The following is a 26,692-nucleotide window of genomic DNA, read 5'->3' on the forward strand; positions in this document are numbered from 1 at the left end:
TCCAACTGGTTTTTGAATGTTATGATTCCTGACGTCAGATTTGTGTCCATTTATTCTTTTGCGTGGAGACTGTCCGGTTTGGCCAATGTACATGGCAGAGGGGCATTGCTGGCACATGATGGCATAGATCACATTGGTAGATATGCAGGTGAACGAGCCCCTGATGGCATGGCTGATGTGATTAGGTCCTATGATGGTGTCCCTTGAATAGATAACAAACCTCGATGCCAACTCTGCCCACGTATTTACACGAGCGAAACCATCACAAGACCCAACCAGATCAGCCACAACATCGCCAATTCATTCACCTGCACATCCACCAATGTAATATACACTATCATGTGCCAGCAATGCCCCTCTGCTATGTACATCGGCCAAACTGGACAATCCCTCCGTAAAAGGATAAATGGACACAAATCAGATGTTAGGAATGGCAATTTACAAAAACCGGTAGGAGAACGCTTCAACCTCCCTGGACACACAATAGCAGATTTAAAGGTAGCCATCCTGCAGCAAAAAAACTTCAGGACCAGACTCCAAAGAGAAATTACTGAACTTCAGTTCATTTGCAAATTTGACACATCAGCTCAGGATTAAACAAAGACTGTGAATGGCTTGCCACCTACAAAAGCAGTTTCTCCTCCCTGGGTGTTCACACCTCATCTGCTAGAAGAGGGCCTCATCCTCCCTGACTGAACTAACCTCGTTATCTCTAGACTGATTCTTGCCTGCATATTTATACCTGCCTCTGGAAATTTCCGACACATGCATCTGACAAAGTGGGTATTCACCTACAAAAGCTTATGCTCCAATACGTCTGTTAGTCTATAAGGTGCCACAGGACTCTCTGTTGCTTTTTACAGATCCAGACTAACACGGCCAGCCCTCTGATACTTGAATAGATATGTGGACAGAGTTGGCATTGGGATTCATTGCAGGGTTTGGTTCCTGGGTTGGTGTTTTTGTTGTGTGGTGTGTAGTTGCTGGTGAGTATTTGCTTCAGATTTGGGAGCTGTCTGTAAGCGAGGACTGGCCTGTCTCCCAAGGTCTGTGAGAATGAGGGATTGTCCCTCAGGATAGGTTGTAGATCCTTGGTGATGCACTGGAGAGGTTTTAGTTGGGGGCTGTCAGTGACGGCTAGTGGCGTCCTGTCACTTTCTTTTTTGGGCCTGTCTTGTAGTAGGTGACTTCTGGGTACCCTTCTGGCTCTGTCAATCTGTTTCTTCACTTCACCAGGTAAGTATTGTAGTTTTAAGAATGCTTGATAGAGATCCTGTAGGTGTTTGTCTCTGTCTGAGGGATCGAAGCAAATGCGGTTATATCTTAGAGGTTGGCTGTAGATAATGGATAGTGTGATGTGGTCTCGATGGAAGCTGGAGGATTGTACGTAAGTATAGAGGTCAGCAGGTTTCCGGTATAGGGTGTTGTTTATGTGACCATCGCTAATTAGCACTGTATTTGTCTAGGAAGCAGACCTCTTGTGTGGATTGGTCCAGGCTGAGGTTGATGGTGGGGTGGAAATTGTTGAAATCTTGGTGGAATTCCTCCAGGGCCTCCTTCCCATGAAGATGTCATCAATGTAGTACAAGTACAGTAGGGGTGTGAGGGGATGAGAGCTGAGGAAGTGTTGTGCTAAGTCAGCCATAAAAATGTTGGCATACTGTGGGGTCATGTGGGTAACCACCTAAAAAATGGCACTCCAACAAAAAACCTTCAAAGAGAGACTCCAGCGTGAAACTGCAGAACTGGAATTAATTTGCAAACTGGACACCATCAGATTAAGCCTGAGTAAAGACTGGGAGTGGTTGGGTCATTACAAAACCTAAACCTATTTTCCCCATTACTAATTCCTCCCTATTGTTACTCACACCTTCTTGTCAACTGTCTGAAATGGACCACTCTCATTACCACTTGAAAAGTTCTCTTTCCTCCCTTGTTATCCTGCTTGTCTCGTTAGACTGACCTCCCATCCTTTCATGTATTTATACCTGCTCCTGTATTTTCCACTTCATTCATCTGATGAAGTGGGTTCTAGCCCACGAAAGCTTATGCCCAAATAAATTTGTTAGTCTCTAAGGTTAAAGATGGATTCCAGTTCAGGGCACATGAGAATGTCACTCTAAGACTTCATTACCCACTTGCCAGCACATACATATACAGGAAGACTTACGGGTAAAACAGAGCCATCTACAGTCAATTGTCCTGGTTAATGGGAGCCATCAAGATTCCAAACCACCACTAATGGCCCACACTTTTCATAATTACAATAGGTCCTCAGAGCTAGATTTCAAATTTCTAGTTTCAGATACAAGGATGATACATTCATAGAAATAGGATGACCACACTAGTAGCTTATAAGCTTTGTAACGATACCTTAGAAGAGACCTTTTCCATGAAGCATATTCCAGTTACATTATATTCACGCTCATTAGCATACTTTCATACAATCATACAGGGTGCAATGTCCAGAGGGGATCCAAACCAAAGTGCTGGGGGCTGGTCACCGGTTTATCCCTGTCTCCTGCCGGACCAGGACCTGGTGTCCTACCTCTTGCCGTAGCTCAGACAAGCAATGGGCAATCGTGCGACCAACCCCCACTCTATTCGTGTGCCGTACTCCAGAGCCTCAGACATGGGTGCAGGTGTTTGGAAGAGCCTCCAGAAATTGCACCAGGCCCCCCCTGTATTTAACTGAATAAAATGAAACCATGGCGACAGCGGCTCATTGCCATGGCAGCAGAACTGCAGCAACAAAGCATGGGGATGCCTTCTAGCTTGCCCACAAGGCAGGGGCGGCACACCCCGGCTGCTGGGCCATCAGGTCTGGGTCAGGATGGGCTTTAACCCAGTGGCTGGTCAGACAGAGGGAGGATACAAGGCCTGGCACCTCAGGGAGCTCCATCCTTAGCTCCAGCAGCACGGCTGGGGCTGGGAGCTGGGTCTGGAGGAGGCGAGATCTAGGGCTTTGTTCCCCGAGCGTGGCTCACAGCGGCAGTGCCCAGACAGATCCCAACCGTGGCTCTCTGGTGTCCCATGCTGGCCACTTCCCCCGCCTCGATGAGACAATGCCCCCCCCCCCAGGATGTGGGATCTGCCCTGCTGTGCCCCCACCTTGGAGAGGAAACCCCTGACTATGGCTGGTGAATGAGTTCTGAGATAGCTCATATCAGGAGGAGAGGGCCAGAGATTACAGCTCCCAGAATGCCCCTGACCCGGACAGACCAGAGACTACAGCCCCCAGAATGCCCCTGCCCCGGACAGCCCAGACACTACAGCCCCCAGAATGCCCCTGTCCCGGACAGACCAGAGACTACAGCCCCCAGAATGCCCCTGCCCCGGACAGACAGACACTACAGCCCCCAGAATGCCCCTGTCCCGGACAGACAGAGACTACAGCTCCCAGAATGCCCCTGACCTGGACAGACCAGAGACTACAGCCCCCAGAATGCCCCTGACCCGGACAGACAGAGACTACAGCCCCCAGAATGCCCCTGCCCCGAACAGCCCAGACACTACAGCCCCCAGAATGCCCCTGCCCCGGACAGACCAGAGACTACAGCCCCCAGAATGCAGTGCGGGGGAGGCGGACGCTCTGGGAACCCCTGTGCGTGCAGACCCTGGGGGCGCCTGCGCAATGCAACCCGGAAGCGTTGGGAGGTGGAGGGGTTGCTGTTGTGGGAGGGGGCAGCGCGCCTGGCCCCTGTCCAGGGGTAAGAGCTGGGGAGCGGGGGGGGCTGTGGATATAGGGGATGGGGCTGTGGGGGAGGGGCATTCAGGGAATGAGGCTGTGAGGGTGGGGGAGGGCAGGCAGGGGTTATAGGCTGTTGGGGTGGGGGGGCTGTGGATATAGGGGAGGGGCTGTGAGGGTGGGGGAGGGCAGGCAAGGCAGGGGTTATAGGCTGTTGGGGTGGGGGCTCATGGGGCTGTGGGGGAAGGTCAATAGGATGTTGGAGGGGGAGGGCAGGGGGTTTGGGGGTGGTGGGGGCTCATGGGGCTATGGGGTGTCTGAAGGGACGAATTGGGCGGGGGATCTGGGGCGGAGGGGAGGGGAATGGGGTGAGGAGGGTCTGACTTTTGGTGGTGTGTTGCAAGGACTTCACCCTTGTGTGTGTCTCGCTCACTGAGCATCCCCTGGCAAGGCCCCACCTGGCTGGTGCTTCCTTCATGGCCTGCAAGCCCCCTCTCACCCCCGAATCACCTGATCACTGGTTTCCATCAGTAACGCATGGTGTGGTGGGGACTTGTGCATCCAGAAACCTGAACCTCCCATGGCCCCTGCTCATTGGCAAGTGGTTTCCTGCTGGTGGGCAGCAAATGAGATGGGGGTTTCTCTGTCTGCTCTGGTTCAGTTGTAAGCATTTTGGGGCAAGGGTCTTGTCCAATGGGGCCAGGTTCTTGGTTGGTTTTTAGATAGGACCATACTAAGCATCATGATTAATAACAAAGTTCCAGTTGTGAAGTGGCACCCAGGGAGCCCTCCATTTACAGGGCGGCCCCCCGCTGTACAGCTCTGGGGAGGCCTCGTCTGGGATCCTGTGTTCTGCTTTGGGCACCTCGTTACCAGAAAGCTATTAACAGATTGGAGGGAATTCAGCCACAGGGAGCTGAAAGGATCGACGTACATACGGGGAAGCGACGCTGGTAATCAAATATTTAGCCTAAGGGGGAGGGGGCAGCTGTAGGCAATACTAAAACTCAGTCTTGCCTACAGCTCCATGCAGATGAAGGGGTCTACTGGCAGGAAGTTGCTTGCAGGATCGAGGGCGGAGGGCAATGGGGCCTAGTGGATACAGCACTGGGGTGGGAATCAGGATACCTTTTCCTGGTTCTGACACTGTCCTGCTTGATGACGTTGGGCCAAGTCACTGCCCTCTAGGTGCCTTGGTTTCCCATCTGTAAAACAGGGCAAATGATTCTGACGTCTTCTGTAAAACAGTTTGAGATTTACTCACGAAAAGTGCTAAATAACAAAGCGGGATTACAGACTAAGCCCTGAAATGCCAAACAGGGAAAGGACTAATTTAGGCTGTTACAGATGGGTATAATGAGTGGTAAGGGGGTTAAATGAAATTTAGGCTGAGTATCAGGGGAAGCTTCTCACCCATCAGATGTATCTGGCTGCGGCAGCCTCTCCCCACGTGGGGCCTTTAAAACTAGGGCTGGGCAAAGCACTCGGAGCCAGGGCCGGCTCCAGGGTTTTGGCCGCCTGAAGCAGGGGGGAAAAAAAAAAGTGATCGCGATCAGCTCCACAGATGCCTCTTCAGTCTTTGGCAGCAATTTGGCGGCAGGTCCTTCACTCCGAGAGGGACTGAGGGACCTGCCACCAAAGAGCCAGACGTGCCGCCCCTCTCCGTTGGCCGCTCCAAGCACCTGCTTGCTGGGCTGGTGCCTGGAGCTGGCCCTGCTCGGAGCTATTGCAAGGTGCAGGCCCGGAATGGGAATGGCTCAGGTGTGATCAAACTCACTTCTTGTCCTAGGCCGAGGCTGTCCTAAGTAGTTTGAAACGGATCTTCAAAAGATAGGGCTGCAAAGGTGGGTGGGCTCCCCAAAGGGGTGTCATAGCTGTGGACTGTGCTGAGCATGGTGCGGTCAGCAGCCCTGTCGCTCTGAGGCTGGGATCTGAGTAGGACCGAGCGTGGGGCTGTGCGGAGCTGTGGCAGCTGCTGTTTGTAAATGAAGCTGTGGCAGGGTGTTCATTTGCCCCACAGTAGCTAGGAAAGGGGGTGGTGGGTGGATTATGCCGGATACTGGCACTGAATTTGCCTTAGGCCAGGTCTACACTACAGACCTATGTCAGTATAACGGTATCACTCTGGGTGTGAAAAACCCACACCCTTGAGCCATGTAATTATATTGACCATAACCCCCTGTGTAGACAGCATTATGCTGATGGGAGATCTTCTCCCACCGACATAGCTACTGCCTCTCGGGGAGGTGGATTAACTGTGCCGATGGGAGAGCTCGCTCCTGTCGGCCTAAGAGCATCTTCAGGGGCAGGGATAGCTCAGTGGTTTGAGCATTGGCCTGCTAAACTCAGGGTTGTGAGTTCAACCCTTAAGGGGGCCATTTAGGGATAAGGGGCAAAAATTGGTTGGATGATTTAATTGGGGATTGGTCCTTTGAGCAGGGGGTTGGACTAAATCAGCGGTGCCCGCAGGCACCATGGTACCCGCCGGGGCATCTATGTGGGCCCGCGTACTGGCTGGCAGACAAGCCTCTGCTGAAATGCTGCCGAAAAGAGGCGTCGCTGCCAAAAATCAGCAGTATTTCGGCGATGACGCTACTTGGGTGGCATTTTGGCGGTGACACCTCTTGATATTGCCGTATTTCGGCGGATGCTTGTCTGCTGGCCACGGTCCTCGCTGGCTCGTTGTCCGGCGCCCACCACCCGGAAGAGGTTGGGGACCACTGGACTAGATGATCTCCTGAGGTCCCTTCCATCCCTGATATTCTATGAAGCAAGCTGCATCGGTGCAGTGTTTTCAGTGTAGACGTACTCTCAGCCAATTGGAGGGGCTGTACACCAGAGGAGCAATTTCCTGAGCACTGATTGGCTGTGGAGGTCTGATTTGCATAACAGTTGTATGGTTGTTTCTCAGTAACTGCACAGTGATTATATAAATCCTGCGAGTCTGGGTACTGACCTCAGCTTCCTGGCCATGTGCCCATAACAAACGTGGCCGCCTCCACTTCTGGCAACCCTCCCTCCCTTCCCTCTCAGCTTCCTGTCCGTGTGGCCACAACAAACATGGCCCCTCCAGCTTCTGTCATCCCTTGTTTGGCCCTGCACCGCCCCCTCTAACTTGAGAGTACATATAATCCATCCCCCAAACAAGTGGTCTTTAAACTGTTGGAGTGGGGAGTGTGAAATGGAGCAGAGGCAGTGTGGTGCAGTGGTTAGAGCAGGACTCTTGGGTTCTTTCTAGTCTTCTGCTGCCGAGGCAATGTCATGTAATTTCTGCTCATTGATTTCTCTCATCTGTATAACGGAGACCCCCCCGTCGTCCTACCTCCTGAAGCACTTTGTCTGAAAAAACACCACTCAATGCTTAGTAGTGTATTGACAAGGGTGAGATCAAGTGGAGCGCCAGGGTCCAAAGTGGGGTAGCCACGTTTGGTGGGGCTAGGGAGTGCAGCAGGCAAAGAGGCGAAAGGAAAGAAGCCCAGTGTAACAACTGGGAGGTGAGCCTAGTAACAGCATTACGCCAGGCTAACCTGCATCTTGGCCTTAGAGTTCATTCAGCTTGGGACATGGTGGTCAACTCATCTGAGCTGCTCAGATACCTCGGTAATGGCACAGCCTATGAGCTTAAACAAGAATCAGCAGGCTAGAAATGCCGTAAACAGTTCCTCCACCCCACCCCATGCGTGCAGGGAAATTCGACTCGTATGTGTGTGTGTCCCTGCTTTGTCCATGCCCCACAGTCGGGCTGGGGTTTGAGAGGCGGGTGCTGCCCCTGAAGCATGAATGGGTTGTGTAGGCCTTACCCAAACAAATCAAAAGATCTTGAAATGTTCCTGGAACCCAGCTTGTATTTCAGTCTAGGCGAAGGTGCTGCCTTCTGCCTGAGGCGCTCAGGCTGGATGATGTGAGGGCGTTTCCTAGTGGGAAGCGGGTTCTCTTACCGGAGGTGGGGTTCATACGTGTGCTGACGCTCTGGTTTGGCCTGGGGTCATGAGGTTAGCTGGAAGGAGGAAGGCATGCTGGTGCGAATGTGTTGCCCAGAAAAGCTCTGGCCTGAAAGGGGAACCTGCTCCTCAGTTAGAGGAAGGAGCCTGGCCAAATAGCAACCAGTGTTTGCTCTGCTTCAGGACCTTTGCTGCAAATACTCATCAGCTGGGCATGGCCAGCCTCCTATCTCATAGAACTGGAAGGGACTTTGGGTCATCCAGGCCAGTCCTCCCGTCCTCACAGTGGGACCACGTACTCTTCTTGACAGATTTTTGCCCTGGATCACCCCCTCAAGGAGTGAACTTGCAACCCTGGATTTAGGAGGCCAATGCTCAAACCACTGAGCTATCCCTCCCCCCCTGGCCAGCCTCCTGCAAGGCAGGTATTATCCCCTTTTATGGACGGGGAAACTGAGGTTCAGGGAGGGGGGAAAGGGGCTTGCTCAAGTTGATGCCATGGCTGGGAGTGGAACCCAGGAGTTCTGACTCCAGCATGCTCTTCCGGAGCTCAGAGTCGAGCTTGGGAGTTCGTTTCTCGGGATATTTCTGCACCTAGATGTCCTTTTGGCCCCTTCTGCTACTGCAGCAGGTGGGGCACTGGGCTCGCTGCACCCTTGGTCCGTTCCAGTTCAGTCCTGAGTCCAGCAGTAGCCTGTCCTAACTGGTTCAGGAAGAGGTAAACCCCTGCTCCCCTACTATTCAGCTGACCATTCAGATAGCACTGTACCACTCCTACCTGCCACATGGGGCCACAACAGTGGTACGCCTAACCCACCCAGCAATATCGTCAATCTATCCAACTACACACTCAGCCCAGAAGAAAAGTCTGTCCTATCTCGGGGACTCTCTTTCTGCCCTGCCACCCCCACCAACATGATACAGTTCTGTGGCGATCTGGAAGCCTACTTTCGCCGTCTCCGACTCAAAGAATACTTCCAGGACAACACTGAACAGGCACTGATACACGGGTGCCCTCCCACCAACAGCACAAGAAAAAGAACTCCACATGGACTCCTCCTGAGGGTCGAAATGACAGCCTGGACCTATACATTGAATGCTTCCGCCGGCGTGCACAGGCAGAAATCGTGGAACAACAACATCGCTTGCCTCACAACCTAAGTCGTGCAGAACGCAATGCCATCCACAGCCTCAGAAACCACCCTGACATTATCATCAAAGAGGCTGATAAAGGAGGTGCCGTTGTCATCATGAACAGGTCTGACTATCAAAAGGAGGCAGCCAGACAACTCTCCAATACCAAATTCTACAGGCCACTTCCCTCAGATCCCACTGAGGAATACACTAAGAAACTACAGCATCTACTCAGGACACTCCCTACACTAACACCAGAAGAAATCAACATACCCCTAGAGCCCCGACCAGGGTTATTCTATCTACTACCCAAGATCCACAAACCCGGAAATCCTGGACGCCCCATCATCTCGGGCATTGGCACTCTCACTGAAGGACTGTCTGGATATGTGAACTCTCTACTCAGACCCTATGCCACCAACACTCCCAGCTATCTCCGCGACACCACTGATTTCCTGAGGAAACTACAATGCATTGGTGACCTCCCAGAAAACACCATCCTAGCCACCATGGATGTAGAGGCTCTCTACACAAACATCCCACACACAGATGGAATACAAGCTGTCAGGAACACTATCCCTGATGATGCCACAGCACAACTGGCTGCTGAGCTCTGTACCTTTATACTTACACACAACTATTTCAAATTTGATGACAATATATATCTCCAGATCAGTGGCACTGCTATGGGCACCCGCATGGCCCCACAATATGCCAATATCTTCATGGCCGACCTGGAACAACGCTTCCTCAGCTCTCGTCCACTCACACCCCTTCTCTATCTACGCTACGTTGATGACATCTTCATCATCTGGACCCATGGGAAGGAGACTCTGGAAAAATTCCACCATGATTTCAACAGCTTCCACCGCACCATCAACCTCAGCCTGGACCAATCTACACGGGAGGTCCACTTTCTTGACACCACGGTGCAAATAAGTGATGGTCACATTAACACCACCCTATATCGAAAACCCACCGACCGCTATGCCTACCTTCATGCCTCCAGCTTCCATCCCGGGCACATCACACGATCCATTGTCTACAGCCAAGCACTGAGGTACAACCGCATCTGCTCTGACCCTTCAGACAGAGACCAACACCTACAAAATCTCCACCAAGCATTCTCAAAACTACAATACCCGCACGAGGAAATAAGGAAACAGATCAACAGAGCCAGACGTGTACCCAGAAGCCTCCTACTGCAAGACAAACCCAAGAGAGAAACCAACAGGACTCCACTGGCCATCACATACAGCCCCCAGCTAAAACCCCTCCAACGCATCATCAAGGATCTACAACCCATCCTGGACAATGATCCCACACTTTCACAGGCCTTGGGTGGCAGGCCAATCCTTGCCCACAGACAACCTGCCAACCTGAAACATATTCTCACCAGTGACTGCACACCACACCATAATAACTCTAGCTCAGGAACCAATCCATGCAACAAACCTCGATGCCAACTCTGCCCACATATCTACACCAGCGACACCATCACAGGACCTAACCAGGTCAGCCACACCATCACTGGTTCATTCACCTGCACATCCACCAATGTAATATATGCCATCATATGCCAGCAATGCCCCTCTGCTATGTACATCGGCCAAACTGGACAGTCTCTACGGAAAAGGATAAATGGACACAAATCAGACATTAGGAATGGCAATATACAAAAACCTGTAGGAGAGCACTTCAACCTCCCTGGCCACACTATAGCAGACCTTAAGGTGGCCATCCTGCAGCAAAAAAACTTCAGGACCAGACTTCAAAGAGAAACTGCTGAGCTTCAGTTCATCTGCAAATTTGACACCATCAGCTCAGGATTGAACAAAGACTGTGAATGGCTTGCCAATTACAGAACCAGTTTCTCCTCTCTTGGTTTTCACACCTCAACTGCTAGAACAGGGCCTCATCCTCCCTGATTGAACTGACCTCGTTACTCTAGCTTGCTTGCTAGCACACATATATATACCTGCCCCTGGATATTTCCATTACATGCATCTGAGGAAGTGGGTATTCACCCACGAAAGCTCATGCTCCAAAACGTCTGTTAGTCTATAAGGTGCCACAGGATTCTTTGCTGCTTTTACAGATCCAGACTAACACGGCTACCCTCTGATACTTGACACTGTACCACTGTCACCCACTGAAGATGGGGATACCCTCCTTCCTGCCCTCAAAAAACTGGCGTTGAAGGGCTCCCTGGAAATACCTGAGCTCGATCAAACTGTTTGGTAAATACGCTGGTACTCGAGGTTCAGAAGCCCTTGTGGCTTTCATCCTAATGGATGCTTTCCTTGCCCTTAAATGCCTAATCCCTTTCTGAGTTCTTTGCTTCGGTAATACCCTATTGCAGTGAGTTCCATAGATGAATGACACATGATGCGTTAAGCATGCTCAGAGATATGCCCTGGGGTTACCATTTTTGATCTCCAGCTTTCCGCCGCCCCTCTGCTCTCCAGCCCTTGTGCGCTCGGTGCCTGGGGAGCTGATGGGGCCTGTGGATGCCTGCGTCAAATGGGTGGGAGTTTGTAAATGTCAAATTCCTACCTATGCCCTGGCTATAAAACAGTTGTCACCTGGCGAGGAAAGGCCTCTGCTGAGCCTCACAAGACCAGCCCAGGTTCAGCAGAGTCAGACGCTCCCGTAGGTGTGGCTGGGATTGAGGCTAATCGAAACTCTGGGTTAAGATGATCTTGTGCAATGAGGTGTTGCTTTGTCACTGTTGTGCAGTCGGGCCGGCTGAGATACTGCGTGGGGAGAGAGAGGATCCTTTTGCTTTGAAGCATCAGGCCTAATTGGAAGGGGCAAGATGCTATCCCTCCATCTGGTACTTAAAACGCTCTCTTCATCACAGCATCTGACTTGTCCCGGGGTGGGTCGTCTGAACGGCTGGATTTGGGTTGAGGAGAGGTGGCCACGCGACCAAGGCTTTGAAAACCCAGCAAAACGTGAGCACTGTTCTAGGACTGGAGCAGAAAGCGCTACCCTTCTCACGCGGCATCTGCTACTTTCCTAGAGCCGAGAGCCCACTTCCCGCTGGGCACCCAGCTCCGGAGAAGCAGTGCGACGCTGCAGCAATGGGCACGCTGGAAATTCATTGATTGCTGGAGCTTGGGCTGAGTTGGAGAGCAGACCTGGGATGCTCAGGCAGCTTCCTGTCTGATCTAACTATGCAGCTGGCTACAGGTGGCGGCAGCCAGCTGTGGACATGCTGGGACCAGCCACGGAGTGGTGGGCGAGGAGCCGGGAGTGCAGAGCAGGGCTGGTAAATCCCCCTTGTTACTCGGAAGCTTAGGGAGTCGGCTCTGCCCTTGCAATGTCTTTTTGAGGGGAGGGTGTTTCAATTCTTAGACCTATGGAGCCTTCTCCTCTCAGGCATCACGGACACCCATCCCTGAGCAGATGGCAGTAGGGTTGCCTGTGTACCAGGGGCTGCTGTCTCTTTAAATGCAGCATGTCAATCAGTGCAGGGAGGCAAGGGAACGTCTCAGATTGGCAACTCTCTTGCAGAAATGAAACGCTCAGGAGGGTCTAAAGGCAAGGGAGAAAGCAGATGGCACCAGCTTGGCGTAAAGGAGTGGCACAGAATTCAGTGGCCCGGTCCTTGCCCTGCTGAGATTTCACTCCTCATCATAACTCCTGGTGTTCAGAAGCTTGGGGGGCCAGAATATTGCATCTACATTAGACGCACCTGGGATTATCTTGCCTCCATCACCTGCTTTTCTCTCCAGCCCTAGCTGCTTCTCGGCTTCCGTTCTAAGGGCCCAGGAGCAGACCTGGCTGGGAGGAGAGTTGGGGATGGAGGAAGCCCCCTAAGCAGTGAAAATTCAGGGTAACTTTGAATTGAACTTGGAGAGAGGAAGAAAACCAGTGAAGGGAAACGGGGATGTTGGACTGGGGGAAGCCGGCCCAGGGAGTGTCGTGTGTGGGAGCGGGTGGAGATGTCTCCTATGGCTTTGTTTGTATCCTGTTCAGATTTTTTCCTGACTAGCCCCTCTTGGCAAACAGGCGGACAAGTGACACCTACACAGTGAGGCTCCAGGGCACGGACTCTTTGTTACTTGCCTACCAGGCTGGGGAGCTGATCCACCACAACGGGGTGCTACTGGAATAGTGAGAATCTCAGGAGGAGAAGGCACTGGGTCTAATCCTGGCTCGGATGACGAATTCTGGCTGCCATTGCAGAGGTTTCTCTAGAGGCATTGGCTGGGCGGCGGATAGGCTCTGCTGTTTCTGTACGGCCTCATTGGCGGGATTGGTCTGATGGACAGAGACTGTGTAATCCCACTGGGGGCTTGTGCGTGGCCCTTTGGAGGCCTCCCCAGAGAGGGAAAAGGAGATATTACTGCTGCTGGCTCCAGGAGGTCAAGTGTTTATAGAACGCAAGGGCCAGGGTTCTAATCCGGGCTCCCTCTGTGCATGAGTGGGATGGTGGTTGCAGGATGAGGGGAGCTAGGTGTGCGCCGTAGAGTCCAGCACTGACGGGTATCGCAGTACAGCCGAGATTCAGGGGGCTAAGGCAGTGGATCTAGCTCCACGTGGGTGTAGCATGAGCATAAGCAATGCGAAGATGGCATCAGCCCTGAGGCCAAGGAGTGTGTCTGTTGCTGCAGAAAGGCCTAGTAGGGGAAGGCGGACACCCCAGCACGCCGTCAGGGTAACGGGCTGGAGGATTCTCCATTGCTTGGAGTCTTTCCAGCAGCTGGGATGTGTCTGTTTCTAGTTCCCCAGGAATTATTATCCTCTGGGTATGTTCTCTGCTCTGGTTATGCAGGAGGTCAGGCTGGGTGATCTGAGCAACCTTCTCATCTACAATTAACGTGCGCTGGGCCAGGATGCAAGTGCTGGGTGGGCGGATCACACCTTGCCATGCTCCCAGGCTGTCTGCAGAGTCAGGCAGACGTTGCGGCATCAGGTCGCGTGTGGATGATGAAGAGAGAAGGCCCCCAGCTTTCCAAGGGAGGCTTGCCTGCTGCATCCCCGGCTTGCCAAAATGAACCAGGGAGCTCCAGGAAACCAAGACGGGAATGACCCTAAAATGGGGATGCTGCCTCTGCAGCCCGAGAGAGCAGATCTGGGGTGTTGGCTGTGCCGCTGTCCCGGAACCCCAAACCCTCTGGTTCACTGGGTTCCTGCTTCAGACTGTGTCCTGACCCATGGGAGGAGGCAAATGACAGGCTGAGAGGCGGCCATGGCTTGTGGGGGGTTCATACCGGAGACTTTCACCTCTAGGTCACCGGACCCAGCTCAGCGGTGAGCAGAAGCTTGACCCCATCCTAGTGAGGCTTCGCCCAAAGCCAGAGGGGGGCATGCAGACCCCTCCCTGGCAGGGCGGGTGTTTGCAGGGCAGTCTGTGCCTCCAGGCTGGCACGGAGGCCAAGGAGGGGGCGTTAGCGCTGGGTTCTCCATGTGTTCAGCCATTGGGATAATCTCTCACGCCCCCCCCCCAGCAGCCCGGCCTTGCCCTGCGCCTGCAGCCAGGCGGGGGAACAGCTCCACGCTCCCTAACCGGGAAGCCCCTGGGTAGGCTGAGGTTCTGCTGTCATCCATATATGGGCATGCCCCAAACTCGGCCTTCTGATTGGCTGCCAGCCCCATGCATATGTCTGTCAACAAATGGCTGGAGCAGGCGCGGGGGGAGGGATCAAAGGCCCCTATTGTATTGTAGGGACCGGCGGGCCCGAGTAATGGGGGCGCTGCCCCTTTAAGGACCAGGAGCCCCCTGGCAGCTGAGCTCGGGGGCTCTGGGGGGGCAGATGCCGGGACCGCCCAGCCCAGGGTGGCTCCGCTGCGGATCCCCCCCCCCCGCCCCTCCGGAGGCTGCGCTGCAACCTGTGGCTGGCCGGGCCCCAGCAGGGAGCGGGCGGATCGGACCCCGCCTTGGGGCTCGGGTAAGGCGGCGGGGCCCCGCGGGGCGGGGAGGGGGCGCTGGGGCTCGGCCGCCCGGCGGGTGTTGGGGGCGAGCCTCGGGCTTTGAACCCTCCCCGGGGGCCGCCTGGCGGAGCCCACGCTGGGCTGGTAACTCGCCACTTCCTGCCCCGTGCCGAGCCTCCCCCGGCCTGAGCCCGGTGTGCCGAGGGGACGCAGCTCCCCCCCACCCGGAAGGGGGATTAGCCCCATTCGACAGGTCGGGGGGGAAACTGAGGCACGGGGCGACTAAGTGACTTGCCCCGGGGAGGGGGCTGTGTGGTAGAGCAGCCAGGACTCCCGGCGCTGTGCGTTATCCACCTGCCCCCAGCGCCGGGGGCTGGGTCCGTGGGGGAAACCGAGGCAGGCCCAGCTGGATCTCTGGCATGGGCCCGATCCTTGGGGTTGGTTTCTTCCCAAATTCTGGCTTTGATTACCAGAGCTGTTTGTTTAATTTTAACTTCAAATGGAACCTCCAAAAAACGCCCCCGATCTGATCCAGAACCAGCGAAAGTGGAGGGGAAACGCTTTCCTCCTCTTAGGGGAGGGATGCCCGAAATGGAGACTCTGGGTCCCCCCCCGGGGGCGGACAGGTGCAGGAACTGGCCCCTCTGAGCTCGAAAAGCAAGTCAGCTTGGGAGAGGCAAGGGGGAATTTGGGCAAGGTTTGAGGGGGGCCCAAGTGGTACCCTCACCCCCCACCCCCAAACCACTCTCAGGCCGGCAGCATGGCACCTGCCCAGTTTCAGGGTGGTGTGGATGAAAGGGCCCGGCAGAGAAGCCCCTTAGGGGTCAGGTTTGGGGCCTGTCCATCAGGATCATGCTGCTCTGTGCATGGTTAAAATAACTCCTGAAGGTGGGAGTCAAACCTGCCCCAGCAGGGCTGGCTGGCTGCATGAATAGGGGTGGAGGAGCCCACCTGGGGATTCTGTGGGGCACTTTGTGCCCCTGTCCCACCTGTAGGAGTCAAACAATCAGCCGTTCAGCTGAACATAGGGATAGCTGCAGCCTGGTTAGCTAGAGGAGCTCGTCCCCCGACTCCCCAGCCAAAGCCAGCCCTGCCTTGCCCCGGGTTAGACAGAGATTGCCACCATGGGCTGGTCATTGCACGTTCTCTGCTCCGGTTTCTGGTAGCGCCTGGTGCTGGTCGTGACCGTGCGCAGGACTCGGTGCCTTTCTCCGCTGCTCTGGTTGGTTATGGCAGCACCTGTCCGTGATCCAGAGGGCGCAGCTGGCTATGTTCCCTCCAGGGCCCCGTGGAAGGCTGGCTTGCATGCTGCTCTGGCCAGTGTGTCTCATGGACTCCCATCACTGGGGTGGGCATGGGCTATGGGCCCTCAGCAGAACAGTACCTAGCACCACTGTGCCGTACCTCTCCAAAGGCTTGATATCCCCATTTTACAGATGGAGAAACTGAGGCACGGAGGGGCAGCGACATGCTAAGAGTCTCACATGATGCCAGGGCAAAGCTAGGAATGGAACCCAGGAGTCCTGGGCCTCATCCGCTGGAGCAGTCTGCCTGGCCTGGGATGTTGGCGGGATGCTCCAGCTGCCCCGTTGGCTCCCCAGCTCTTGCATTTAAATGCCCCTCTGACATCTGCCTCTTTTAATGCCAGTCTCAGATCAGGCTCCTTGCTGCCCCCCGGCCTGCCTCTTGGGCCCATGCCCGTGACTGTCAATGCTGCGTGGATTTACACACCCACCCCGTGTGATAGGCTGGGTCTCTGTCTGTAACCCACTGCAGAGGGAGGAGTTTGACTGGCCCTCTCCGAGTGCTTCGGACGCACCATGCGGCTGAGTGGTCAAGGAAGCGTGGGCTGGTGCCTTTCCCGGCTCCCGCGTGCTCAGATTTGCCACCTTAAGTGTCACGTTGACACTGAATTTTTTTTTTTTCCGCATTGCGTTTCCTTTCTTGTAAGCCCATCTGTGTCCTCAAATCCTGGCTTTTAGTCACCTTCCTTTGACTGGCCCAGGCTCCTGTCCTGTCAGGGCTCCTGTCCTGTCAGGGCTCCTGGCTGCTACCCCTTGATCCACCTGAGCTTAGAGGTGGAGACGGCTACTCAGCAGAGGTTTGGCTCCCGGCTCTGGCAGTGCCCCCAGCCTGTGGAGTGAGACTGAGTGTCAAATGCAGGTTTCTTTCCCCACTCCCACCCATCCTCAGCAGGGGCAGGAGAGTGAAACTGAATGTTCAATGAAAGGAGTTTGGATTATGCCCGATGAGCTTGTGGAACTCATTGCCACATGATCCTGTTGAAGCCAAATCTTCGGATGGCTCCAGACAAGGATTGGGGGGCGTTTAGGTGGATAACGGCGCCGCCTTCAGATAGATTTGGTAGGATATAGGTGTAAGTTTCGGAGGGATCTAAGATCCGGTGCCTCAGAGAATGAACTGATGGGTTGGTGGAAGGAGGAGACTTTCCGGGGCCAGCTATTCCATACTTGTCCACTGGGGGTTTCTTGCACCTCCCTGCAAAGCAGCCGGTGCTGGCCACTCTTGGAGCCTGGTTACCAGGGTAGATGGGCTCCTGGTCTGATGGATTCTTCTGTGCGTCTCTAGCCCCGCTGGCCCAGGGAGTGGGTTCTTTGTCCAGTCTGTCTCCCAGGAACTCGTCCCAACAGACGGGCAGCTGCCTCGGATGCGGGCATTTGGTCAGTGTGCAAATCTCTTCTGCGATCGTGTCTGGGATAAGTGAGACTCGATGCAGCTCCTGGACCAGAATCCGTCTCCAAACCACCTCTGCTCTGGCTCCCACACAGGTCCTGAAAGAGCCAGTTGGTTCTGATGGGTCAAAGCACCTCACCCCATCTATGGCCTGGAGACCTCCCACCATGCATGGACAGATCAAGCTGCCCCCAGCCCTTAACTTCTTGTCCCCTCCCCCATATTGTACTTTGTCAAATGAAGATACCATCAGGTCGGAGGATAACTCACCCTGTTCTTTCCACAGCATTTGGAAACGAGTGGGAGGCTGGGGGGAGATTGTGGCTGAACAAGGGACTTGGGAGTCAGGACTCCAGGGTTCTGGTTTTGGCTCTGGGATGGGGAGAGTGGTGCTTAGTGGTTAGAGCTGTGGGGTCTGGGAGCCAGGACTCCTGCGTTCTTGGCTCTGGAAGGGGAGTGGGGTCTAATGGTTAGTTGTGTGTGTGTGTTGGGGGGGGGGGGGAAGATGGGTGTCCGGACTCTTGGGTTCTACCGGCTCTGCCATGAAGTCACTGTCTCCCTTCCCTTGTGGAGGGTGCTGGGCTGTGCCTGCGCTTGCTGGGAGCGAGAGACTTACTCCTCTGGGTGTATAGGGAGCAGCATCGACTCCAAGAAGAACCCGGCCCAGCCACGGGCAGCCTCAGACTGGCATGTAGCAGGCGCTGGGCCAGCGCTCGTCTGGTGTCGCTTTCAGGTGGCCAGCCCCTAACCACAGTCCTGGGGGGCGGGGCAGGGGGGTCGTGTCTGTGCCAGGCTGTCGCCTCTAGCAGGAGGTCCCTGGCTGTGCTGCGCTCAGTCGTGGCCAAAGGGGAAGAGGTGGCATCAGGGAGGGGGCCCTGTAGCCTGTCCTCCCTTGAGGGCATGGCCTGTGATTCTGTCCTGCCTCCCCGGGGGCTTTAGGCTGCAGAGGAAGGGATGCAGCCGTCCATACCTGAATACCTCCAGGTAGGGGGGGTGCAGCCTGTGGGCATGAGCCCCTGGTGCTGCCCCAGGCCTTGGAGTCGGTGGGGGCAGACTCTGGACCTGAGCCCCATGGTGCTTCTCCAGGGGCAGACTGTGGGCATGAGATTTGGGGTACCCCTCATGGGGGCCTGAATTCCTGCCTCAGCCCAGCTGGCCTCTTGACCCCAGAGCTGGGGTCACAAGCTAGTCTGGTTAGTCCGTGGGTCGGAGATGGTGGCTGATGCTCTCCCCAGCAGTCAGGGCTGACCCCAGTGCCCCAGCGTGGTGCTAGGGGGCGCTGTGCTGCAAGGAGCAGGACATGCTCAGTAGGGGGCTCTCCCCTGGCACTCGGTGCTGACCCCAGTGCCAGCCCTAGGGGGCGCTGTGCTGCAAGGAGCAGGACATGCTCAGTAGGGGGCTCTCCCCTGGCACTCGGTGCTGTCCCCAGTGCCAGCCCTAGGGGGCGCTGTGCTGCAAGGGAGCAGGACATGCTCAGTAGGGGGCTCTCCCCTGGCACTCGGTGCTGACCCCAGTGCCAGCCCTAGGGGGCGCTGTGCTGCAAGGAGCAGGACATGCTCAGTAGGGGGCTCTCCCCTGGCACTCGGTGCTGACCCCAATGCCAGCCCTAGGGGGCGCTGTGCTGCAAGGAGCAGGACGTGGGCTCAGTAGGGGGCTCTCCCCTGGCACTCGGTGCTGACCCCAGTGCCAGCCCTAGGGGGCGCTGTGCTGCAAGGAGCGGGACATGCTCAGTAGGGGGCTCTCCCCTGGCACTCGGTGCTGACCCCAGTGCCAGCCCTAGGGGGCGCTGTGCTGCAAGGAGCGGGACATGCTCAGTAGGGGGCTCTCCCCTGGCACTCGGTGCTGACCCCAATGCCAGCCCTAGGGGGCGCTGTGCTGCAAGGAGCAGGACGTGGGCTCAGTAGGGGGCTCTCCCCTGGCACTCGGTGCTGACCCCAGTGCCAGCCCTAGGGGGCGCTGTGCTGCAAGGAGCAGGACGTGGGCTCAGTAGGGGGCTCTCCCCTGGCACTCGGTGCTGACCCCAGTGCCAGCCCTAGGGGGCGCTGTGCTGCAAGGAGCAGGACGTGGGCTCGGTAGGGGGCTCTCTCCCGGCAGTTTGGGCTCACCGCTGCACGCCGGAGGCACCGTCTTTCTGATAATACCTAAAACTGAGACTTTGGCTGTTTAAAAGAAAAATCCGTTGCACTTTTTGCGTGAAGTGGAAGGGTTAACCCCAGTCAGTGTCTGTGCAAAATTCAGACTAGTTCCTCCGGGAGCTTGTCCTGCCATTTCAGTTTGATAGGAGATACTTCACTTCCTATCCCAGCTGTGGCTGTGTGCTGTTAAACAGCTCCCATGTTCTGCCCCAGAGGCGGCTGCATTTCAGTGGGGATGGGTACTGCATGTAACCAAGAGCAAGAGTTGACCTGAGAGGCACCACAGGGACTTGTGGAGGGTGAAAGGCCCCCTAGCGCAGGCAGATGGGGCAGGCAGCATGTGTGGGGTAGGCTAGGAAGGCATCTTCCTAGCTGGTAATCCCTGCAAAGTGCTCATTGCAGGTGAGCGTCATTACGGTAACGTGGGCTGCGAGGGTTGCTGGCTCCCCGTCCTGTTTTGTACGTTACTTGTCCTAGTGCCAGGAGACAGCCCCGCAGACGAAGGGTGGGCATCGTGTGCCGTGGCCCGAAGCTCTGCTGCTCCGGAGCTGTGGAACGGGCACGGGGTGGGCGATCTCGACGTGGTGCTGTGTGCTTGTGCCCATCACCTGTCTGAGTGCTCCCGGGCCACGCTGGTTCGTACGGACCAGCTGCTCCAGGGGTCCGGATCCAGCGAGAGAGGGGGCAGGCCATGCCAGCTGCTACCCTGGTGCTCGGTGGGGCACGAAGACCTGTCTTTGTTAGTGAATTTCCTGCCCTCTGTGCCCGGAAGGGGGTGGCCCGGGCGACGAGGGGTTAGTGACCGTGCTGCCAGGGGAGCTCGCAATGGCTGCTGGGGGTCGGACTGAGCCACCCAAATGATGATGGAATGGATCCGCCCACTCCCAGCTGCGTATGGGGAGCCCTGGCAGCCCGCCCGCAGCCCCCTGTGCTGGAGCAGTGGCAGAGCGTAGCAGAGGCATGTCCTGTTCCTCACCCAGCCTGGGACAGCGAGAGGGTGGCCGTGGTAGAGGGGGGACGGTGGTGAGAGTCAGCAGAGGGAGGCGGGAGAGCTTGAGACAGAGGGGTGCATGTGACCCGTTCTCTTAGCGCTGCCAGGCGGCCCCCAGACTCTGGCCCGCCGAGCTGCAGTCCGGAGCCTTGGTACGAATCAGGAGTGACACCGAGAAGGCAGGATCGAGTCTGGGGCACCCCCTGGCTGGCACGCTGGGCCAGGGTGAGTGGCGGAGAGTTAGTTTTTGCACGCCGCAGCAGGTTGTGCTCGGAGAAGGCCGGGAATGGAGGGGAGCGAGGTTTCCCGAGACGCTGCGGCACGATCGGTTTCTGTCCTGCCTCACCGACTCTGCAGGGCGGCTCGGGGCCACGAGAGTTGAGGTCTCTTTCCCTGGGAGAGGCAGAAATCTCACCCGCTGGGGAAGGGAGCGAAAGTAGCTGATGCGTCCCCGTGTGGCCAGCCAGCTGCAGGTTTTCCCACCTGCTCCCCTGAGCTCTGCCCCCCCACTGCTGCAGAAAGACCCCGCCAGCCGAGGCGCAGGCGACCCATGGCTCGCACTGCAGAATCTGCAGGCTCTCAGACTGCAGCCACCACCTGCACTCTGCCAGCTCTCTCATGCCCGCGTGGCAGGCTGGCCCCTGCAGCAGGTCCCGCAGCCGGAAACCTGGGCTTCCTCCATGTGCCTGCTGCATGGATCATTCCCCCTGCGTGCCCTTGTGCCCGTCCTCCAGGCATCGTGTCTGTTCACAGAAGTCAGGAGCTTCCCATGAAGGCTCTCTTAAAGATCGTATTGATGTTCATATGGGCTAAAATTTAATGTGTCCCCTGATAAGTCCCATCCCCACCCCCCTGATGTGTCCCCCAGGATAAGCTGCTGCTAAGAAAGGTTCAAAAAACTCATTGGGGGCAGCCCAGGCTTCCCTGCCCCACAGATCCCTCCCTGTCCCTCTTCTCCTCAAGGCTTGAGGGCAGTCAGGTTCCTTCCCAAGCTCCCAACGATTAGCGTTCTAGGATTCGCTCTTCTAGCTCTGGGCACTAGTTTTTCCCCATGGTAGCAACCAATCCTATTTTGCTTTTGGTCTTCGCATTGTCCTGTGGCAGAGAGTTCCGCAGGCTCCCGGCACACCGGGAGAACATCTGTTCCCTCTGATCCCATAGGAACGTGCTGCCTTTCCATTTGGCCTACTGCCCCCTAACCATCAGAGGAGTGAAGTTCTGGAACAGCCTTCCAAGGGGAGTAGTGGGGGCAAAAGACATATCTGCCTTTAAGACTAAGCTTGATAAGTTTATGGAAGGGATGGTATGATGGGATAGCTTAATTTTGGCATTTGATCTTTGATTATTAGCAGGTAAATATGCTCAATGGCCTGTGATGGGACACTAGATTGGGTGGGATCTGAGTTACTACAGAGAATTCTTTCCTGGGTGCCTGGCTGGTGAGTCTTGCCCACATGCTCAGGGTTTAGCTGATCGTCATATTTGGGGTCGGGAAGGAATTTTCCTCCAGGGCAGATTGGCAGAGGCCCTGGGGGGGTTTCGCCTTCCTCTGCAGCGTGGGGCACAGGTCACTTGCTGGAGGATTCTCTGCAGCTTGAGCTCTTCAAACCACGATTTGAGAACTTCAGTAACTCAGACATAGGTTAGGGGTTTGTTACGGGAGTGAGTGGGTGAGATTCTGTGGCCTGCGTTGTGCAGGAGGCCGGACTAGATGATCATAATGGTCCCTTCTGACCTTACAGTCCTGGAGTCCTCCTTGTCTCAGGAGATTGGGCGAATGGAAGCCCCCACCCGCTTTCTCTCACATGATTGTTCCATCATAGCCGCCTCTCGAAAGGGGATGCTCCCCAGTGCCACCCCTCCCCTTACAGAAACTTGTGCTAACAATAGAGACCTGCTCTGTGAGGAAAGCCAGGGGCTATGGGCAGCCGGGGCAGGGAGTGGGCAGAACGTTCAGCAACTGGGTTTGGTGCTGGGCCAGGACACGTCAGTCTCCCTTTTTGCCGGTGGGCTGCAGTGGGGGCCATGTGGCATTAGTTGTGGGCTGGCTCGTACTCCTAGGTCCTGGAGCCTGGGGTGGGCGACCCCCCAGGCTGGTTCCCAGGCTGGCAAACCGATTCATTTCCATCCAGCCTTGCTGATGCGTGTGTGTCTCTCCCTTTCCCCAGGTGGCTCCGAGCCGGTGAAGATCTCGGCGTCCGGCACCAGAGCGCCATGAGCTAGGGGGGCACCGCTTGTGCCATGAGCCCGGGATGGATCAGAACACCTTCTCGCACATCCAGCTGTGGTGCCCACGGCCCTTCGGCACCTACTCCCAGAACAAGCCGTGTGGCGGCAGCCCGGTGAAAAAGCCCTTTGGGGACTTTGCCTGCAGAACCAAGGAGGGGGAGGACAGCGGGGAGGCCTGCTCTGAGAACACCCCGCCCGCCCCGGCCCCACCGCCTCCCTTGGTCTCCCCCAGCCCCAGCCAGGGGGAGGAGGGCCGGGTGCTGCTGGACACCTGGTACGTCATCAAGCCAGGCAACACCAAGGAGAAGATCGCCTTCTTCGTGGCCCATCAGTGCAGCAGCAGCAGCCGCGCCAGCACCATGAAGGTCAAGGGCAAATGGGGCAGCGACAGCTCCAAGGCCAAGCGCCGGCGGCGCTCGCATGACCCCAGCAAGGGCAAACCGTGCCCGGGGAAGGACAAGGACGGCAGCAAGGAGGCGGAGGATGTGTACCTGTGCCCGGAGGCCCACGCCGAGCCAGGCGGCGACACAGACCTGCTCTCCGTGGCCGAGATGGTGGCCCTGGTGGAGCAGCGGACGGCGCTGGCTCTGCAGAGCTACTCGCGGCCTTGTCCCGGGGGGGCGCCTCCGGCCCCGGCCTCCCCCGTGGTGTTCCTCTCTGCGGAGCAGGAGCAGGTGGACAGGGAGAAGAAAGTGGCTGGGGGTGGGGGAGGCCAGGACTGCAGCCGGGTGGCGGAGGTGGTGGCCCATTTCGAGTCGCAGCAGGAGGAGCGAAGCGTCCTGCGGCAGAACGGGCTGTGCCCCGAGGCGGCCGAGTGCGTGGCCAACTCCCAGCATAGCCCCGGCGAGGTGCGCATCGCCTTCCGCATCTCCAGCAGCCGGGACCCCCGCTCGCCCCCCGAGGTGGGCTCCGGCACCCGCCCCAATTGCATGTTCATGAGCTGCAGCACCGGGGGCTCCGCCACCGGCTCCGGCACCCATACCAAGGACAAGATCACCTGCGACCTCTACCAGCTGATCAGCCCCTCCCGCGACTCCCTGCCCAACAATGTGGACTTCCTGCTGTCCAGTGCCGCGCCCAAGGGCGACGGGGCCAGCGAGCCGCCCGATTTGGAGATGAGCTGCGGCGAGAGCCAGGCCTTGCCGGGCAAGCTGGACGCCGGCCCCGAAGGCAGGGCTGGGGAGAAGCTGGGGGGGCCAGCGGCAACGCCCCGGGACTGCATGGCCGGCTTCCATGTGGATGTGGTGGTGACGGGCGTGGTGGATCAGTGCGTCTTCTTCGGCAAGGACAGCACCAAGAACATGAAGGAGGAGACGGTGTGTCTAACGGTGGGGACCCCCACCCCGGACGGGCTGTGCTCCGCCTGCGAGGATCCACCCCCCGGCCAGCTTTTCTTCCTTCATGCCCAGGCCCCCCGGACCGAGGACACCCGGGAGGCTGCCGGCTCCCTCTTGGACAGCAAGAACAACGGCGAGGGGGGCACGGATGGGCCCGGGCTGGAGCCGGCGGCCTCGGACACCTCACTGTGCCGCCTCTACCGGCACGTCTCCCACGACTTCCTGGAGATCCGCTTTAAGATCCAGCGCTTGCTGGAGCCCCGCCAGTACATGCTGCTGCTCCCCGAGCACATCATGGTGAAGATCTTCAGTTACCTCCCCACCCAGTCGCTGGCCGCCTTGAAATGCACCTGCCACTACTTTAAATCCATCATCGAGACGTTCGGCGTGCAGGCCACGGACTCCCGCTGGAACAGGGACCCGCTGTACCGCGACGACCCCTGCAAGCAGTGCAAGAAGCACTACGAGAAGGGGGACGTGTCTCTGTGCCGCTGGCACCCCAAGCCCTACCACCACGACTTGCCTTACGGACGCTCCTACTGGATGTGCTGCCGGCGCACGGACAAGGACACGCCGGGCTGCCGGGTGGGGCTGCACGACAACAACTGGGTGCTGCCCTGCGACATGCTGAGGGACCGAGCAGCCAGGCGGGAGGATGGGAGGTGAGGTGGGGCGGACGGGCGCTGGGGCGGGAGCCCACGAGGTCTCGTGCGTGTGTGTGTGTGTGTGTGTGGTTTGGTTTGTTTGCCTGGCTGTCTGGTGCTGATCTCAGCTGCAGCCCATCCCAAAAGAAATTGATTCACCCACCTGCAAAACTATACAGAGCCGGGGCCAGATTGCCTCCTCCCTCAGCCGCTCCAGCCTCCAGCCCCGCCTGCCTACCTTGGGCAGGGGGTCCTTGCTGTGCCCCAGCAATGCAGGTCGTTGGTGGCTCTGGGGGGAGCGGCTGTGAATTCTCCTGCTAGCCGCCTACACTTGTGTCCAGCCCCTCTCATCCGCCGCTCCTAGCTGCTTGGTGAGCACTGTTAGATTATCATCGGTGGATTCACCCCCAATCTCCTTCCCCAGCCCGTTGCCAGAGCAGAGCTCCCCTCAGCCCAGCTCTGTCCGGCCAGCGGACACGTGGCAGCCCCCGGCGACCCGAGAGAGCACGAGATCGGAGCCAGGTTCTGCCGTCTGAAGCTGTGAAACCCCCACTGCCACTAGGGCCTGCTCCTGCCACACCCTCGTTCGGGGGCACCGCACCTGGTGTAATCAGGGATTAGCCCCGCCAAGAGAGGGTGGTCTGCTCCCGGCCCCGCAGGCTGGCACAGCGAGCATCATGCCGGCCGGGGGTCCCGTTTCCAATCCGAGCCGTTCACACGAACACATATCGGGGGGCAAGAAATCAGCCTCCGGGGGGAGAGAGAGAAAGGGGCAGCGGTCCCACTGCTGCTTGGTAGAACCTGTCAAGTTGAGGCTGGCCACCTCCATCCGCGGCTTGCTGGGGCTCAGAGCCAGCCAGTGGGTCACAGCAGCAAGGGAGCTGGGGGTGGGGGGGATCCCCATCCCTCCCTGATGGCACCCCCCCAGAGAGAGCGCCCCCTTTGTCCCCATCCCTGCCTACATGCAGCAGCCTCTCCAGAGCAATTGGCAGTTTGCCATGACTGTGGGTTTCTTAGCATGGTGGCCACCAGTTGACTTTGCCGAGCCGCTGAGATGCCTGGGTTCTCAGCAAGAGGGGGTGGCGGCTGCTGGCCTCCCTCCAGCCATCGGCTGGTCCCTCCCCTTTCCTTCTAGCCACGTTGCTTGTGGGAGGGGGGATTGTCAGTGGGGGTCAGCCCCAGCCTGGCCGGTGTCACTGGCTCTTTGGGGTCCAGTTCTGTAACTTGAACCCCTGTATGGACTGATGGGCAAAGGAACCCGGCTCTAGGCCAGAGTAGCCCAGTGCCAGGGGTGGGTGGGCGTTTCCGTAACCTTCGGGCCAGCCCCACAGCTGGAGTGAGTCGGCCTGGGCCTATTGGCTTCACTGATGCTGCCTGACGTGCCAGCTGGGGGTCTGGCCCTCAGCCTCCCCCCTGTGCCTGGAACTGGGGCTAGCAGCCAGAGTGGTCTTTCACCCCTGGGGTCCTGATCCCCTCCCCCTACACACGGCCTTATCCCCTTATTGTTCCAGCTCCAGCCAGGGGCTGGGCTTCCATCAGCAGAGTCCGGGGGGGGGGTCTTCTCCCCCAGCTGCTGATCGGTCCTCCGTTTTGCAGCCTTTTCATTTGAACCCACAAAACTTATCCCCTCTCCCCCACCCCCGCTCCCCCACCGCAAGTTGCCTTGAAATCCTAGCCCTGGTCTCTTGGCTTATGCACGAGTACGGTGGGGCCGGCCCCCGTTCTTGTGTCGCTGGGCTCATGTGGCCAACGGCTGAACCTCAATTCCCAGCTAGTGTCGTGGTCCGAAATGAGGGGGCCATCTCCTGCCCTCCACGTCGGGCCCATTTGCCCCCCCCCAGCCCTGCCCTAAGTAGGCCGTCGGCCCGTGGTGCCCTGGTCCCCAGGTGCCAATCCGGTTCTGGATCCCCCAGCACGGGCACAGCTCCGCCTGGTATTTATACGCCTGTCTCTGTGCATGTGTGACATTTCAAATGACTGTTGAGTGGAAAACAAATTAAACAGCAGAAAAACTGA

At 57.1% G+C, this 26,692-nt stretch overlaps 1 protein-coding gene across 3 annotated transcripts; it reads left to right on the forward strand.

The window, feature by feature from the left end:
- The first annotated feature begins 3,605 nt into the window (after positions 1–3,605).
- Positions 3,606–26,692, forward strand: FBXO46 (F-box protein 46). Of its 3 annotated transcripts, none has more exons than XM_050928091.1 (2): positions 3,606–3,710; positions 22,635–26,692. In XM_050928091.1, exon 2 carries the CDS (start codon positions 22,719–22,721, stop codon positions 24,696–24,698), a length of 1,980 nt encoding a protein of 659 aa, XP_050784048.1. In that variant the 5' UTR covers positions 3,606–3,710; positions 22,635–22,718; the 3' UTR covers positions 24,699–26,692. The 3 variants fall into 3 exon arrangements, with proteins under 3 accessions (XP_050784048.1, XP_050784049.1, XP_050784047.1); XM_050928092.1 differs by lacking the exon at positions 3,606–3,710 and adding an exon at positions 12,939–12,959; XM_050928090.1 differs by lacking the exon at positions 3,606–3,710 and adding an exon at positions 14,363–14,663.

Source organism: Gopherus flavomarginatus, chromosome 18, assembly GCF_025201925.1.
Source record: "Gopherus flavomarginatus isolate rGopFla2 chromosome 18, rGopFla2.mat.asm, whole genome shotgun sequence".
NCBI classification, from domain to species: domain Eukaryota; kingdom Metazoa; phylum Chordata; order Testudines; family Testudinidae; genus Gopherus; species Gopherus flavomarginatus.